The following is a 17,742-nucleotide window of genomic DNA, read 5'->3' as shown; positions in this document are numbered from 1 at the left end:
CGGGTGTGGGCATCTCCCTGGCAACCACCAGGCCTTGGTGATGCGGTCACCACATCATGCCCAGAGGCCATTGTGACACCTCGGTGGTGGGGCTATTTAAGGAGCGGGAGCCTTGGGGTGCCCACACTCAGGAGAGCAGCTCCCTCGGGAAGCAGCTGTTTCCCTGGGTGCCCACGGCAGTTCTACGGCTGAGGCCGTGGAAGGCCATGGAAGAGGAGGCGAACGCCCACTCCAGCCCCACCTCGGGGCGGCGCGGCCGTCAGCAGAGGCAGCAGGTGAGGGAAGGGGCAGGAGGGAGAGGCTGCTGGTGGGACGGGGCTGCACCCAGTTGCCCCCGTGGTTTGCTGGGCTTGCTGGCAGCGTGGGGGCCACTGTGCCAAGGCAGCCCCCTCCATCCCACACCTTCTCCTCCTCCCGCCCGCAGGTGGACAAGAGGCTGCCAGAGGCAGCGCCACAGGGCAGGCGGAGCCCGGCCTCGTCCCTCCATGGGGACAGGCTGCCACGGCTCCCCTGCCCCGAGAACTCTCAGGCTGCTGGGAGCCGGAGCGCACAGGTGGGGAGCCTGCTGGAGAGCGGGCCACATGTCTTCCCCACCCCGGGAGCTGCCAAGGGGCTGGTGGGAGGTGCGGGAGGGGACAGGGGGCTTGGTCCCAGGCACAAGCTGGGACTGGCCATGCTGGGGAGATCCCGAGAGTCGCTGTGGGGGGACCAGCCCTCTCCCAGGGGGATGAGCGCTGCCCGGGGTTCTGGCTTGGCATCCCGGCCGCAGGAGCTCTTGCAGCCGGCGCAGCCTCTTCCTGCCTCTTCAGAACCAGGGCACAGCCAGGCCCAGCAGGTTCAGAGCCATGGCACAGCCTCTTCCTGCCTCTTCAGAACCAGGGCACAGCCAGGCCCAGCAGGTTCAGAGCCACCGCAGAGCCAGGTACAGCCAGGGCTACCTGGTCACGGGTGTGGGCATCTCCCTGGCAACCACCAGGCCTTGGTGATGCGGTCACCACATCATGCCCAGAGGCCATTGTGACACCTCGGTGGTGGGGCTATTTAAGGAGCGGGAGCCTTGGGGTGCCCACACTCAGGAGAGCAGCTCCCTCGGGAAGCAGCTGTTTCCCTGGGTGCCCACGGCAGTTCTACGGCTGAGGCCGTGGAAGGCCATGGAAGAGGAGGCGAACGCCCACTCCAGCCCCACCTCGGGGCGGCGCGGCCGTCAGCAGAGGCAGCAGGTGAGGGAAGGGGCAGGAGGGAGAGGCTGCTGGTGGGACGGGGCTGCACCCAGTTGCCCCCGTGGTTTGCTGGGCTTGCTGGCAGCGTGGGGGCCACTGTGCCAAGGCAGCCCCCTCCATCCCACACCTTCTCCTCCTCCCGCCCGCAGGTGGACAAGAGGCTGCCAGAGGCAGCGCCACAGGGCAGGCGGAGCCCGGCCTCGTCCCTCCATGGGGACAGGCTGCCACGGCTCCCCTGCCCCGAGAACTCTCAGGCTGCTGGGAGCCGGAGCGCACAGGTGGGGAGCCTGCTGGAGAGCGGGCCACATGTCTTCCCCACCCCGGGAGCTGCCAAGGGGCTGGTGGGAGGTGCGGGAGGGGACAGGGGGCTTGGTCCCAGGCACAAGCTGGGACTGGCCATGCTGGGGAGATCCCGAGAGTCGCTGTGGGGGGACCAGCCCTCTCCCAGGGGGATGAGCGCTGCCCAGGGTTCTGGCTTGGCATCCCGGCCGCAGGAGCTCTTGCAGCCGGCATGCGGGGACCAGGGCCACAGTCACGCAGCCTCTCTCCTGGCCTTCTCTTGCAGACGCAGATTGTGGTGCGTGACAAGGGCATGACCCGCATCACGGTGGTGCTGCAGCGGGATACTGTCCCCAGGGGGGCAGCGGCACCTGCACCTTGGCTGCAGGGACCCACCAGCACCGGCTCCAAGCTGCCACCTCTGCCAGCAGCACCCTCGGCAGCTCCTGCCATAAACTGGGACATGGCCCACAGCGGGGCTCTGCGCAGGGCTTTCTGCCTCTCCTGCATGATGATAGAGGACGACGACTAGCCCCCGGCTGCCAGCTGCCCAGAGGACATCGTGCCACCAGCCGCTGCTCGCCCATGGAGCCTTTGTAAAACAATAAAAATGAGGACTTTCCAAACCCAGTGCTCCTGTGTGCCTGGTCTCTCCCAAGGGAAAGAAAGGCAGGTGCAGGCAAGGCCCCAGCCGACGGGCAAAGCGGGAGAGCCCCTGCGCTCTCTCTTTCCTTCGAGGGAAACACCTCCACTACCCCTTCTTCCTCTCCTCTCCCTTCTCAACAGCTTGTAGCCATCGATGGCCACACTCCAGCCATAGGAATCGTCCCACCAAGTTTCCCGAATTGCTACTAGGTGGTACCTTGCCTGGAGCAGGATGGCTTCCAGTTCCTCCTGCTTGTGGCCCATGCTGTGTGCAGTGGTGTAGAGACACTTCAGCTGCTTTGCTGGCCAGGTCACCTTCTTGGAGGGGCACTGCACTGATCCCCCAAGGCACTTTGTGGCAGCAACCTTCCTGTCTCCTATTCCCTCAGGAGCTCTTGGTCCAGCTCTGCAAGACCTTGCCTTTGATGCAGTCTTCACAGCATGCGTTAGTGCAACAGCTTGGAGGCCCTTGCTATCATCCCATCCTTCCAACCCTGAGGTGTCATCCTGCCACTTGCCATTCTGATGTTCTCATCATCTCTCACCTCAAGTGAAGTGGCCCCCTAGACTGACGGAACGCACCTTGTATTCGAGTAGAGGCGCAGGGCCCGGCCGCACAGACTGCAGCTGCTGCACCCGCCGGGGCACCCACCCAGCAGAGGCTGCTCGCTCCGGGCTCTGTGGCCAGGGACCTGTCCCTGCCCTCCCTGAGCCTTCTTACCACCTGGAGGCGTCATCAAGCGCACCTGGTGGTGGTGGCGGCGGCTCCGCCCCGGCACCCTCAGCACCACCGCCCACCAGCTGACAGCCCCAGGTCAAGCAGAGGGCTTCTCCCGCCTTCCAAAAGCCCCCACAAGAGCTTCTCGTCAGCCCTTTGTGCTGCAGATCCCTTCCCCAGCGCAGTCTTCCCTGCCCTGAAGCTGGTCTTCTCCAGGCCACGGGCCTTGGCTGAGGAGTACTGGCAAGACATCCCCATTGGCAACATCTGGCTCAAGCCCTTAGTCCTGGGGCTCTTCCAGGACCGCGATGCTGGTCTCCAGGAGGAGCCTGGCTGGCCCAGCAGCCCGAGCACAGAGGGGACACCAGAGGAAGAGGCCACCTGCAGATGGCCTCTCCTGCCCCGACTGGACCCGCGCATGCTGAGCTGGATGCTTCTGCCCTGGCTGGAGCTCCTGAGCAAAAGGGCTACCTCCAATGTCTCGCTGCCAACACACAGGAAGAGGCCAAGGCACCCACCTCTCCTGACCGCCAGGAGCAGAGCCCAGCAGCAGAGGCAGAGCGCCAGGGACCTGCCCCACGCAGACCCACCATCCACCGGGACGCTCTGAGGACCGCTCTGCAGGGGGAGAAGCCTGCGGAGCTGCCTCTCTCCCCGCAGCACCTCTCAGCTGGGATCCCCGCCGGCGGTCCTGCTGGCTGGCTGCGGCCAGGGCTCTGCTCTGGGCAGCAAGTGCCGCCCGCCGAGGAAGCAAGCCCATCCCGGCGGGATGGAACAGTGCCTGATGCAGCAGCTCCCGTGGCAGCTGCCTTGGAAGGCAGCCTGGTGCGTGCTGCAGCCTGGTGCCGCTTGGAGCATGGGCTGCAGGAGGGAGGGGAAGAACACGGAGAGAGGCCGAGAGGCACTGAGGCCAGAGGGAAGGCACTGGGGGAGCCATGGAGGACGTGCACTGCTGCGGGGTGGAGAGCAGGGGCTGCAGTGGGTGGGGAGAAGCAGCCGCTGGTGCTGCCTGACCCGAGGCGGGGGATGATGCCCAGGGAAGTTGTGGATGCCCCATCCCTGGAAGTGGTTAAGGCCAAGCCCCATGGGGCTTGGAGCAACCTGCTCTAGAGGGGTCCCAGCTGTGGGGAGGATGGGCCAGGAGAGGCCACCCCAAACTGACCAACAGGCTCCCATCTGTCCCATGCTCCGTATGCAAGCGGAGGGATCAAAGGGCCAGCCTCTTTTGTCAATGGCTGACGTCCAAGGGCTCCCCTGAGGGGGGATCTGATCAACGCCTCTGGGGACCCTGGTGGGGGGGGGGGGGGGGGGGGTGGACGAGATGATCTCCAGAGATCCCTTCCAAGCCCCTCTGATTCTTCTGTGCTTATCCTGGGAGCTTGCCTCAGCTTTGTATACATTTCCTTAGTGGGACCTATTTCATTCTTTCCTTTTAATCTTTGTCCTGGGTTGAGAGGCACGGGACTAACTTTCCTTCTCCTCCTGGGGAAAATGGCACTTTCAGAAGACTCTAGTGTCTGCATTTGTGCAAGGATTTACTTGACAGCCAGCCAGGCTCTGTGGCATTCAAGGTTAGTGCTTTTGAGCCTCGCAAGGTGCAGGGACGAGGAGGAGCAAGGCCTGGGCATTTGACCCAGGCTGGCCAACAGGATCCTTTCCTACCATGAACGTCTGTCGCGGACGGAGTGATTCACTTCACTAGTTAGAGTGAAGCAGTGAACTATTTATTCAGGTGAAACAGTGATTTAACAAAACCAGCAGTAAGTGCGATAAAACCAGTAGTAAATGCGATAGTGTTTTACCAGATTCCATGTCGGGGTACACTCGATTCTTTACTGCAGAGAGGACAGGGTCAGACAAGCTGTCAGGGAGACCCTCCCGTTGAGTCACGAGGTTCAGAAAGGACCCCCATGCTCTCTCAACTCCTTCTCCGAGAGGAGTCCAAGTGCGGCTGGATCCAATCCTAGTCCCAGACTTGGTCAACGGTTTATGTCTAAAGGGTCATCTATGCGCAATCAAGCCCGTGACATGACTTAGCTAAGATTTCAAAGTTTAGCATGCTATGAGTCACTTATTGAGAATCTGTTGCGGCAAGGAATCTCTCAACCTCGAGGAGTAGAACCTTAAGCGAGCGTCCTCACCAAAGGGGAGAGATGCTGGCGTGCAGCCCGCTGCCATCCAGGAGAGCTCCAAGGGGCTCTTGGGCTGTCCACTATTTCTACAGGAAGAGAATTGACCTAGAGGCATATTTTCATGGCAAGAAAATTTCGAGGTCCCCACTCCAGACAGTATTTTGACTCTGCTGCCAGCCATCCCCCAGAGACCGGGTGCAAGTTATCCCAGCTGCTGTCGTGATGGCTGTGGTGGCCAAGGCCAGGCAGGAGCCGGTGGGGGGCAAAAACAGGGAGAGCAAACGGCCACAACGTCACATTCAATAGAAATTGGAATAGGTTGCTGTGTAGCTCACCCTCCCCTGATGGCGGCGGGTCCAGACAACTCCTTGCCCTGGTGCCGGAACCCTCAGGCCTTCCCTTCCTTCGGAAGCCGTTGCGCTCGCAGTGTCCGACATTTGCTGTCCACTGCTGGGAGTGCACAGCTTCCTGCTGAGAGCATTGGATGAGTATCATTCTTGGCTCTCTTATCAATCAGTATTGGGATTAATACCGGTGCTTTAGTATTATTGTAAACTATTTTGTCTTGGTCTAATAAATCTATTTCTCTTTCCACCCTTGTGTCTTTGGTGTCCCCCGAATGCCCTTTTCCGGGTGGGGAGGGGTGATCAACTAATTGTCTAAAAGACAAGCGATTGTTAGGGGTCAGTTCAGAGCCATGGCACAGCCGGGCACAGCCAGGGCTACCTGGTCACGGCCGTGGGCATCTCCCTGGCAGCCTCTTCCTGCCTCTTCAGAACCAGGGCACAGCCAGGCCCAGCAGGTTCAGAGCCATGGCACAGCCTCTTCCTGCCTCTTCAGAACCAGGGCACAGCCAGGCCCAGCAGGTTCAGAGCCACCGCAGAGCCAGGTACAGCCAGGGCTACCTGGTCACGGGTGTGGGCATCTCCCTGGCAACCACCAGGCCTTGGTGATGCGGTCACCACATCATGCCCAGAGGCCATTGTGACACCTCGGTGGTGGGGCTATTTAAGGAGCGGGAGCCTTGGGGTGCCCACACTCAGGAGAGCAGCTCCCTCGGGAAGCAGCTGTTTCCCTGGGTGCCCACGGCAGTTCTACGGCTGAGGCCGTGGAAGGCCATGGAAGAGGAGGCGAACGCCCACTCCAGCCCCACCTCGGGGCGGCGCGGCCGTCAGCAGAGGCAGCAGGTGAGGGAAGGGGCAGGAGGGAGAGGCTGCTGGTGGGACGGGGCTGCACCCAGTTGCCCCCGTGGTTTGCTGGGCTTGCTGGCAGCGTGGGGGCCACTGTGCCAAGGCAGCCCCCTCCATCCCACACCTTCTCCTCCTCCCGCCCGCAGGTGGACAAGAGGCTGCCAGAGGCAGCGCCACAGGGCAGGCGGAGCCCGGCCTCGTCCCTCCATGGGGACAGGCTGCCACGGCTCCCCTGCCCCGAGAACTCTCAGGCTGCTGGGAGCCGGAGCGCACAGGTGGGGAGCCTGCTGGAGAGCGGGCCACATGTCTTCCCCACCCCGGGAGCTGCCAAGGGGCTGGTGGGAGGTGCGGGAGGGGACAGGGGGCTTGGTCCCAGGCACAAGCTGGGACTGGCCATGCTGGGGAGATCCCGAGAGTCGCTGTGGGGGGACCAGCCCTCTCCCAGGGGGATGAGCGCTGCCCGGGGTTCTGGCTTGGCATCCCGGCCGCAGGAGCTCTTGCAGCCGGCATGCGGGGACCAGGGCCACAGTCACGCAGCCTCTCTCCTGGCCTTCTCTTGCAGACGCAGATTGTGGTGCGTGACAAGGGCATGACCCGCATCACGGTGGTGCTGCAGCGGGATACTGTCCCCAGGGGGGCAGCGGCACCTGCACCTTGGCTGCAGGAACCCGCCAGCACCGGCTTAAAGCTGCCACCTCTGCCAGCAGCAGCCTCGGCAGCTCCTGCCATCGACTGGGAAACGGCCCACAGCACTGCACCCAGCGACCACCGACAGCCGGTCCCAGCAGGCAAAGGCCTCTGCGGTGAGCGGGGCAGAGCCGCCAGTGCAAGAAGGATGAAGCTTCCCCCGCTCAGCCCCACTGCCGTGAAGGACACTGCGCAGAGCATCACAAATGAGGTGCTCTGCAAGGTGTTCAACGCTGGCCCAGGACCCAGGCAGCAGCCAGTGCCACCAGCTCGGGACCTCCACAATGAGACGGGCAGAGCCATGATGGCGAGGAGCATGAGGCTTCCCCCGCTCAGCCCCACAGCCGTAAAGACCATCGCGCAGAGCATTACGTCTGAGGTGCTCTGCAAGGTGTTCAGCGCCAGCGCGGGAGCCAGACGGCAGCCAGTGTCAGCGCGCAGCCGTGGCGGAGCCCCCCAGACCATGGAGGAGCTATGGGTGGCCGATGGCGGCAAGACCCCCGCAGCTCAGCCCACACCAGAGCCTGAGGGATGGGGGAGCCTGGCACAAGCCCAACGGGATCTGCCAACCCCGGCGCCCATCAAGAGCTGCAGGAAGCGGCAGCCTGGGTCAGCAGAAGGGACAGCTGCAGAGGACAAGCCAGGGGCCTTGGATGCGACGGAGTGGGACAACGTCACCATCCGCAGCATCTACATCAACCCCTCGGTTTCGGAGCTCTTTGAGGACCACGACGCTTGTCCCCAGGAAGAGCACGTCTGTCCCAGCAGCCTGGGCACAGAGGGGAGAGCGGAGGAAGATGGCCACCTCCAGAGTGCGTCTCCTGCACCGGCTGGACTTGCGGACCCTGAGCCAGCAGCTTCTGCCATGGCTGGAGGTCCTGAAGAAGAGAAGCTCTTTGCCTCTCTGGCTCCCGAGGCACAGGAGGAGACAAAGGCTGCTGTTTCTCCTGACCTCGAGGAGCAGACACAGGCAGCAGAGTGCCAGGCAGTTGCCCCTCGGAGACCCACCATCCATGAGGACGCTTTGCAGGAGGCAGCCCTGTGCGTCGTCAGGGAGGTGGTGATGAACGCCGAGCTCATCATGCAGAGTGAGCTGGCACAGAGCAAGGCCGCGGGGACAGCGGAAACAACAGCAGAAGCACCTCAGGACCCCGAGTCTCCCTTGGCTGCAGCGTCTGACGTAGAGGCCCAGGATGTCCCAGGTGGGTCCCCAAGGCCAGGGCGGGCCTGGCCCAGCCGTCCCAGCCAACGGCACCCAGGGCAGGCCTGGATGCCAGGAGCTTGCCCGTTGCCCGCCCAGGCCCTCACCTGCACCTCTCCTTCCCCCACAGGCATCGACACCCTCCAGCGCACCCCACATCAACAGCCACAGCCCTCCCGCCCCAGGCGGAGGCTGCGGGCTCTGCGCAGGGCTTTCTGCCTCTCCTGCATGATGATAGAGGACGACGACTAGCCCCCGGCTGCCAGCTGCCCAGAGGACATCGTGCCACCAGCCGCTGCTCGCCCATGGAGGCTTTGTAAAACAATAAAAATGAGGACTTTCCAAACCCAGTGCTCCTGTGTGCCTGGTCTCTCCCAAGGGAAAGAAAGGCAGGTGCAGGCAAGGCCCCAGCTGACGGGCAAAGCGGGAGAGCCCCTGCGCTCTCCCTTCTCCAGCCCATGGGCCTTGGCTGAGTAGATCCGGTGGTGTCCTTTCAGGGAGCTGTGGAGAGCCATGAGGTCTCCCCTCAGCCCCCTTGTCCCCAGGCCCAGGCTGTGCCCCCTGACCTGCTGAAGGTCCTCCAGGACGGAGCTCTGCAGAGGCTGCTGGGGGCACCCAAAGCTGGGGGGTGTTGGCTGGGGCCTGCCAAGGCCTCCAGGAGGGGAGAGCAAAGGCTGCCCTGCACTGGGCACAGAGCCATGGCACAGCCATTTCTAGTCAATTCCAGATTGTTATGGTCCCGGGCATCCCCAATGCAACCACCTTTGTGATGGGGACAGCATATGCCCCCAGAAACCACTGTGATGCTGGTGTTGCCAAAGTCACCGCACCTTGCCTGCAGGGACCCGCCAGCACTGCCTGAAAGCCACCACCTCTGTAGACTGCACCCTCAGCATCTCCTGCCATTGAGTGGGAAATGGCCCACAGCGCTGCAGCCAGCAGCCACCAGCAGCCAGTCCCACCAGCTCAGGGCCTCTGCGGTCAGCAGGGCAGAGCCACGAGGGCGAGGAGGCTGAGGCTTCGCCCGCTCAGCCCCACAGCCCTGAAGGACACAGGCAGCGCATCACGATCGATGTGCTCTGCAAGGTGTTCAGCACCGGTGCGGGACCCGGACAGCAGCCGGTGCCATCACGCAGCCGTGACGGAGCCCCCCAGACCATGGAGGAGCTATGGGCAACCGAAGGCCATCCTGGCCAGTGGCACCCAGGGCAGTCCAGCAGCACTGTGCAAACGGGGACTGGCCATGCCCCAGCCACCTCTCCTTGGGGAAAGCCTTCGGTCACCATTGGGAACTCCTGGGGAGCTGCTATGGGGTTCTTCCCAAACCTTGTGCAGCACCATCCCTTGCCACCCCCTGACAGCCAGCTAGACCCACTAAGAGCAGCGTTCCCAGTTGGGGAAGATGGGCAGCAGAGCCTGGTACACACCTGGGCTTCCCCGCCTTTCACACCTTCCTGCATCTTCTCCTGGCTTCATCCACAGAGGCTTTTCCTCTCTTCCACCTCTTCTTTTCCACATGGCTTTCACTCTCCTCTCCTCAGGCCTATTTTCTCTTGCATTGTCTTCTCTTTTGCTTATCCTGGGCAGAGCCTGCAACCCTTTCCATCCCGCAGGGGTATTAGTTTGGGAAAGCTATGATCTCCCTCCCAGTTAGTTTTGATTTTAACCAGAGTGAGCTCAGTTTCCCTTCTTTCCTCAGAAAGCCTCCCCACTTCTTCTGGGCGCCCCAGGGGAGCCTGCCACGCTCTAGGAGGTGGTTGAAGGCAAAGCTGGATGTGCCCGCAAGAGAAATGCAACAGACGTGCTTGGGGACCTGACATACACCTCCCTTGTCAGACTCCACCACCATATCTCCCCCAGCTTCATCGAGGACACCGAGCAGGGAGGGAGGTGCATGCGGCAAGGCTTCTGCCCCATGCTCGGCCTCTGCTGGTACTGCAGGACTGCTTTGCTCTTCCAAAGGCAGAGCGAGGAAGAAAAAGCACGTGCAACAGCACAGTGACTTCCTGGAAGCCAAAAGCCGCTCAAACAAAACCCATGCGAAGCCCTGCCCCACTGATGTTTTCAGCCCCCTGGTGCCCCATCTGCAGCCTTCCGCTCATCTTGCAGAGCAAACACTTCGTGCTCCGAGAGGCAGGGGCCAGGTGGGGATGAGAGGACACCACTTGGTGCCCAGCCCCGCCAAAAAGGACGCAGTGGCTTCTGGTGTCCCCAGCCCATGAATAGAGCCTCAGTCCCTCCTCTCACCTCTGCATCTCGCCGAGAGGGGGCTGGTGACTCCTTGGTTGCTGGAGGGGAAAGACCAGCCATCTCCTCCCCGAGGATTTCCCTGGCGTTCTCCACCAGAGACTCCACCAGTGCCTTCACCTGCCCACATCAAACCCTCGGTCTCAACCCTGCGGCCTGAGAATGGACCAAGCAGCCTCTACCCCTCAGCATCCTGGCCTCTGCGCAGAGGGCAGTTGTGGTGGTGGGGCTGCTCTTGCTGGCAGCCCCCCCAGCAGCAGCACTTGCTCCAGAGAGGAGGCAGCCAGCGACCTCTGTAAGAGCAGCCTGGCTCAGATGGGAAGGTTGCAGGGGGCTGGTGAATACAGCCTACCTTCTCCATCATCTCCAGCATGGCCTCCAATGGGAGCACCTCCAGCTGGCTGAAGTGTTGCCTGAGCTCCTCCTCTGCCACCCGAGCTCAGCAGATCCTCTCACATGAAGGGAACCTCTTCTTTGCTCCAGCCTTTCCCCTAGGTCTTTGGGGCCTGGGATGGCTGGAGGATGCTCTTGTCAGGACCATCATGCCCCAGAAGGACTGGCAGAACCTAGACCAGCCTCTAGTGCTGCCACAGCCAAGTGAAGGTCAGCAGAATTTTCAGATGGAGTGAAATAAATCCTTAAAAATGCTACTGGAAGATGAGTTCTTGTGGCTGTGGGGAACTGGGCATCACAACTGTTTTCACTGCCTTGTTCTGTGCTCAGTCCTGCCTTGTGGTCTTCAACAGCCTGGCCTTCACTTTGCTATCAGTAGCTTGGTGGGGAAGCAGTGGCCGGGCTTTACCCTCAGCAGCAAGGTGGGGTTGCTACCTGCTTAGCCAGGAGGTCCTTAAGCCACCTCACCTCGGTCTGGGGTGTGTGTGGCTTTCCCTGGATTTCCTACGCCCATGCCTGGGGCATTTGCAGTCAGTCCCCCTCTGTGTCTGCAGGTCTCCCTGCACCAGTGCGATGAGGATTACAACTGCATCTTTTCTCTTCCCAAAATGGGATGGCCACCTCTTGCTAGGGAACAGGGAGAAAGAGGATAAAAAGCAGCCACTAATAATTTAAAATGTACATAGAAGGAAACCTTCTGACATGAGGATGAGGGGTAAAAGCCCTTTAGCAGTTGTCTTCTGCGTCCTCTGGTAGATGTGATGCATCATGGCCATGAATCTCCACCCTTAAAACCATGGGGTTGGACTGAAAATCACAAGAGTTTTAAACACATGTATATAATGATGCTTTTTATTTGCTGCTAGATTGCAGTTGTTAGGGAAGTAGCCAAATTCTGAAATTGCTAGAAACTGCCACTTAGGAAAAAAAAAAAAAGTGTGAATACACTAAAACCCAGGGATTTGTGAAATGACAAAGACCTCAGAGTTGAAACCAAGAGACAAAAGAACCAAGATTATGAGATACACAATAAAATTGCTGCTATGTGATAATAGCAAAGTAGTTCCAAATAAGACACAGCAAGAAAGACCAGTCTGTGGTGCATTTAGACCTCGATTCTCTGTAGAAAGGACTGGAAGACCTGAGAGATCCTGAACATGAACAGCCTTCAACCAGCAAGTAGTGCCTTATCTGACATGCCTTTATGTACCTGCCCTTGGCTCCTGGCGCAGACTCCAGCAAACAATCTGGAAGACAAATACTTGCGATAAGCGTGCCGCACCGGACGCACAGCTGTTCTGCCTGCGACCAAACGACTCTCTCACCTAGACCAACTCCTGAAGCACCAGTTTACATAACCTCTGCTCCCGAGAGCCCCAGAAAACCCACCTTCTCCCCTGGATTCATACACAGCCAGAGCTTGAAACCCTCAGGGCAAGACTTGGACCAGAATAATTCAGGAGGCAAGAAGAAGCCAAGGAAGCCACATGAAATAAATGTCAACAGGGGGGTGCTGCTGCTCCCGGCCCTGGGTTCTCTCCTCCGTCCACAAAGATGTGACAGAGCTGGGTTGTGAAGGCACACAGGCGTGCTAAACACCCTCCCCACGCTGTCCCTACCGATAACTGTCACCTGCCTTTCCCACGGGGCAGCGTGGGAGGGCAGGCGCAGGAACATTTCCGCAGGTACGTGGCACCCTGCACTTTAGACTCGGTAGGCAGCGCCTGGGGAAATCCCTCCTCCAGAGGCTTTGAAGCCACAGGGCAAGAAGGCAAGTAGAACATCTCTCGCTCTGCCCTCCAGCCCCTTACGACGCATCTTCAGCTCTGTCCTCTCCCCGGGCACCTGCCCGGGGCAAATTTGGACAAGGTCGGGTTTGGTCTCCCAGGGCTCTGCCTGAGGATCTGCAGTGACAAAGCCACAAAGGTCAAACGCAACCCACCCAGCCCAAATAATTGTTTATCAGCGCCGCGGTTTTACTGCAGTAACTCTGAAAAGTAGCAATTCCTCCAAACTGTTATACACTTGGCTCCAACCACTGCATCGACCTTATTCCCAGATTTTCTCCTTTATCGTACGACTCAGCTTTTTCTGAGTCTTACAAAAACCAGGACTTCGGTGCCTTGCCACCCAGAAACCAAAAGGAAGCTTCCACGAAACCAAGCAAACACCTCCCATCTTCTCACCGTCGTCATTAGAAAAGCAAAACAAACCCGAGAGGTTGTACGAGTCAGCCCATAACGCCAGGCGTGAGGAGAGCGATGTCAGTGGTAATGGGGCAAGAAAGGCAGGGTAATTATACCACACCAAAATTGCCATCGTGCTGCATTCCTTTCCGGTGAAGGCCAGCTAAGAATTAGATACACCTTTTTAAATCATGAAAGGGAGTGGCTGCAAGATACAAGGTGCCGGGATTAAGGCAAAGTTCTGGGTTTGCCAGTTCTCAGCGATGGCTTTGGTGGCTGGGCTGGGCACGTCATTAGCTGGTCCCAAAAGGTGTTCACACTTCTTTTTTAATCCTTAAACGACTCTCGGTATTTCCCAGGCTCCCCCTGAGCGAAGGGCTGTACAATCCCCGAAAGGGAAGACAATACCCGTCCACAAGGCTTTTTTGTACTTGGTCAACCCGTCAAGTTCAGCAGCTTGTACCTCAGCATCATTTCAGTGGAGCACAAATACTGACTGTGTCGCTCCAGCTGCTACCACGAGGTCTGCAAGCTCAAAACCTCAAGAGCTTCCCCGTAGAGAAGGCCGGTACAAAGACTGAACAGAGCCCACCTTGTGCAGATGGTTCGACAAGGACTGCATGGGTGAGGGAACAGACCTGCCTCAGACCTCTCTCTTGTTCAGAAGAACAAGTGTAGGAGCTCAGATGGCAGCACACACCCCACAGCCCTTCACAGAGGGGAACCTGCTGGGAAGCTGGGTCTCCAGGGAGCTCTTCTGTAGGGAGGGGAGGCACAGTGATGCCCAGGAAGGCAACCCTGCTCCACAAACCGTTGGACAGGGCAGAGGTAGGTAGTCCTCTTCCGCTGAAGAAACCACAGAAACGGCCTTCACACCGGCAGGACAGCGGCTCACAGAGGCAAAGCTCCTGCTCTGGCTGCCTCACCTTGTTTGTGGTGCAAATCAGGATTTTCAGTGTCCTCCTGGGTTGTTATGGGGCAAGAGGAGACCACAGCACAGAAATAGAAAGGCACAGACCACCAGTGCCTTAAAAACATGGGAATGTCCTCCTCCATCGTAACTTCTGGGCTGCATCCCCAGCAGCATGGCCAGCAGGGCGAGGTGGGGGATTCTGCCCCTGTGGGGAGACACCCAGTCCTGCCTCCAGCTCTGGGACCACCAATATCAGAAGGACAAGGACCTGTTGGAATAGGGCCAGAGGAGGCCACAGAGACGCTGGGAGGGCTGGAGCCCCTCTGCTGGGAGGGGGGGCTGAGAGAGTTGGGGGGGTTCAGCCTGGAGAAGGCTCCAGGGAGACCTTGGAGCCCCTTCCAGTCCCTCAAGGGGCTCCAGAAAAGCTGGGGAGGGACTCTTGATCACGGAATGGAGCCATAGGATGAGGGGGAAGGGTTTGACACTGAAAGAGGGGAGACTTAGATGAGATCTCAGGAAGAACTTGTTTGGTGTGAGGGTGGTGAGAGCCTGGCCCAGGTTGCCCCGAGAAGCTGTGGCTGCCCCATCCCTGGAGGGGTTCAAGGCCAGGTTGGAGGGGGCTTGGAGCAATCTGGTCTGGTGGGAGGTGTCCCTGCCCAGGGCAAGGGGGTTGGAACTTGGTGATCTTCAAGGTCCCTTCCAACCCAAACCATTCTGTGATTCTATGAACTTCATACTGCAGGTTGTTCCAGTCAATCTTTCCATTGGCAACAAAACAAATGTTGCATTTGGGCTACTTTTCGGAAAACATGCCAAAAAACGACAAATACAAAGCAAAGCAGTTAGCCGAATGGACAGCTATTTAATTATTTCAAAATGAAAAAGTTCATTTAAAACCAGCTCCAAAACAAAGACATAATGATGACCTCTCTCCTCCCAAGAATTCATGCTTTGGCACAAACAACTGGCTGTCCAATAAATGCAACCCTTATCCAACAAAGCAGCTCCCTGTACAGGGGAGGAAAAGACGAGGTGTTCTGAAAACAGCTTTTTGGGTGTAACACAGTACCACTAAAAAAAAAGCTCAGGGCGATTTCTGTTCTCTCTGAGGCCAAGAGAAAAAAAACAAACAAACAGCCCAAAACCAACCAAAAGCATAAGGCAGCTGGCATCAGCACTGAGGAGGTCACAAAACCATCGAGCCAACTCCAGTTCCTCTCTGTGTTGAACCTGTCAAGGCACTGGGCTCACCACTGGAAAGACAACCATTCCTCATGTGCCATGGTTCCGTGCGACTGCCCTGTTGGGGCAGAATCCCCAGTTATTTGAGGAAGGAAGGTGATTTTCCAGCCAGGTGACAGCTGACACCAGGTATTTTGGCAGGAAGAAGACAGCCCAGTGGTTTTCCCATGCTAGGCCACCAGGGATGCCCCCTGTCTTCGTGTCCTGATGCAACTGAAAAAGCTGTGACTTCAGTAAGTGACTTTCTTTGCAGAGAGAAGCTTCTATGAGCCATCTCCAGCTGGGGCACCCAGAGATGAAAACATCCCCAAATTAACGGGCACTACTGAAAAAGGGACCAAGCTTCTAAACACTTGCACAACGTGCACTTAAGTCTTGGTAGCTCTTGATTTCTCACGTGGCATCACCGACTGATTGCAAGCATTTCCCAACAGACACGCACCGTCATACTGAAACCCTACATGTTGCAGTGACTTCGCTTCTTCCACTCTGCTTTACTCAACGTGAGTAATTAATCCTTGCGGGGCCTCGGAGGAGGAAGGACCCAGCCCAACACGCAGGTTAAGAGGCACGAAAAGCAAAGGTCCTGCAAGAAAGCAGCCCAGTTGCCACGTCAGGTTGCTAAAGAGAGGCACAAATACAGGTTGGGTGGAGAATGGGTTGAGGACAGCCCTGAGGAGAAGGACTTGGGGGTGTTGGTGGACGAGAAGCTCATAACGAGATATCAATGTGCACTGGCAGCCCAGAAAGCCCCCCACATCCTGGGCTGCATCCCCAGCAGCATGGCCAGCAGGGCCAGGGGGGGATTTATGCCCCTGTGCTCCACTCTGGGGGGACACCCCCCGAGTGCTGCCTCCAGCTCTAGGGCCATCAACATCAGAAGGACATGGACTTGTTGTAATGGGGCCAGAGGAGGGCACAGAGATGCTGGGAGGGCTGGAGCCCCTCTGCTGGGAGGGGGGGCTGAGAGAGTTGGGGGGGTTCAGCCTGGAGAAGAGAAGGCTCCAGGGGGACCTTCCAGCCCTTTCCAGTCCCTCAAGGGGCTCCAGGAAAGCTGGGGACAGACTCTTGATCAGGGAGGGGAGCCATAGGAGTAGGGGGGAGGGTTTTAAACTGAAAGATGGGAGACTTAGATGAGATCTCAGGAAGAACTTGTTTGGTGTGAGGGTGGTGAGAGCCTGGCCCAGGTTGCCCCGAGAAGCTGTGGCTGCCCCATCCCTGGAGGGGTTCAAGGCCAGGTTGGAGGGGGCTTGGAGCAACCTGTTCTGATGGGAGGTGTCCCTGCCCAGGGCAGGGGGGGTGAAACTGCATGATTTTTAAGGTCCCTTCCAACCCAAACCATTTTGTGATTCTACGATTCTGTGTTCGTGCCACCTAATCCCAGTGGCGAGGAAGCCTTCCTCAATTCCCCCTTCTTCCCCCACCTTTCCCCCAGGACCCTGAACTCATCAACAGGTTCATTACAGCGTGTTTGCCCGAACAAGTCACTCCTGCTGTGGTAAAGGCGAGGGATTCCTGGCGTTGCAGGGCTGGTGGCCTCGGCCACGCTGTCGGCAGAGCAGGACGGACACCCACGGACACTGCCGCGTTGCATAACAGGCGGACACCACACGTAAATAGGAGCTTCCCCGCTCTCTAACGAGCCTTATGCAATTACCTCCTCCTCATTAGGAGGAGGTCGGCGGGGAGGATTTCAAAGGAGCTGCCAGCCCAACTTGGCCGGGAGACATGTCCCCAAAAACAGCCACTCGGGGACTCGACCCCGTGAAGCAGGTTGCTCAGAACTTTATCCCATTTGGTTATGAAAGGGGGGGGGGGGGGGGGGGTGGGGTGGGGTGTGTGACAGGTCATTTTTGGGGAAGAGGGGAAGGTTGAGCCGCCTCTCCCCCCTCTGGAGAAGGGGAGAGAGCCAAGACACCCGGCTGGGCTAAGGTGCTAGTAAAATAAAGGCGCAGGGCTCTTGTGGCTCCTTCTCCAAGCACTCATCCACCTGAGGGGTCCCCAGGCCTCTCACCGGCCCGGAGGCCGGCCGGGGTGCTGCCAGGGCCTAGCCCGGGCCCACCAACAACCACCTCCGCCGCCCCCTCAGCGGGGCCGGGCCGCTGTCCTCCCTCTTCAGGGACAGGGGGTCTCCCTCCCTCAGCGGGACTGGGCCCCGCCGGGCTCCGGTGTCCCCCTCCTCAGGGACAGGCCCCGCCGGGCCGGGGTCTCCCTCCCTCCCTCAGCGGGGCCGGGCCCCCCCGGGGTCCGGTATCCCCCTCCTCAGGGACAGGCCCCACCGGGCCGGGGTCTCCCTCCCTTAGCGGGGCCGGGCCCCGCCGGGCTCCGGTATCCCCCTCCTCAGGGACAGGCCCCACCGGGCCGGGGTCTCCCTCCCTCAGGGGCCGGCCCCTGTCGGGCCGGGGTCTCCCATTCAACAGAGTCTCCCCCCCGCCTCAGAGCCGAGCCCCGCCGCGCAGAAAGCAGCGGCAGCGGTAGCAGCAGCATCAGCCCCCGCCCTGCCCGTCGCCCCCCCAGGGCCATGGGCTGGGCTCCCCGCCGGGCGAGGCAGAGCCGGCCACCTCCCCCTCTTCTTCTTCTTCTTCCTCCTCCTCCTCGCCTTCCTACTTCTTGCACCGGCTCCGCTCCGGCTCCGCCGCTGCCCCTCAACCGCCGGGGCTACCGCACGGCCCCCCTCCTTCCTTCCTTC

General features: G+C 59.6%; 1 protein-coding gene across 1 annotated transcript in view; it reads left to right on the top strand.

Annotated features, from left to right (window-relative positions):
- Nucleotides 1–10,861: 10,861 nt before the first annotated feature.
- LGALSL (lectin, galactoside-binding-like) overlaps nucleotides 10,862–17,742 on the top strand; it is a 13,203-nt gene continuing 6,322 nt past the window's right edge. The window contains exons 1-2 of the mRNA XM_014964418.1: nucleotides 10,862–10,922; nucleotides 12,824–12,982. Of these exons, the coding sequence (XP_014819904.1) occupies nucleotides 10,862–10,922; nucleotides 12,824–12,982 (220 nt within the window). The remainder of the gene's footprint in view (nucleotides 10,923–12,823; nucleotides 12,983–17,742) is intronic.

This window comes from Calidris pugnax, unplaced genomic scaffold (assembly GCF_001431845.1).
Source record: "Calidris pugnax isolate Ruff unplaced genomic scaffold, ASM143184v1 scaffold219, whole genome shotgun sequence".
Classification (NCBI taxonomy): Eukaryota; Metazoa; Chordata; class Aves; order Charadriiformes; family Scolopacidae; genus Calidris; species Calidris pugnax.
The sequence above is the reverse complement of the archived record's forward strand: the minus strand, read 5'-3'. Positions and strand labels throughout refer to the sequence as shown.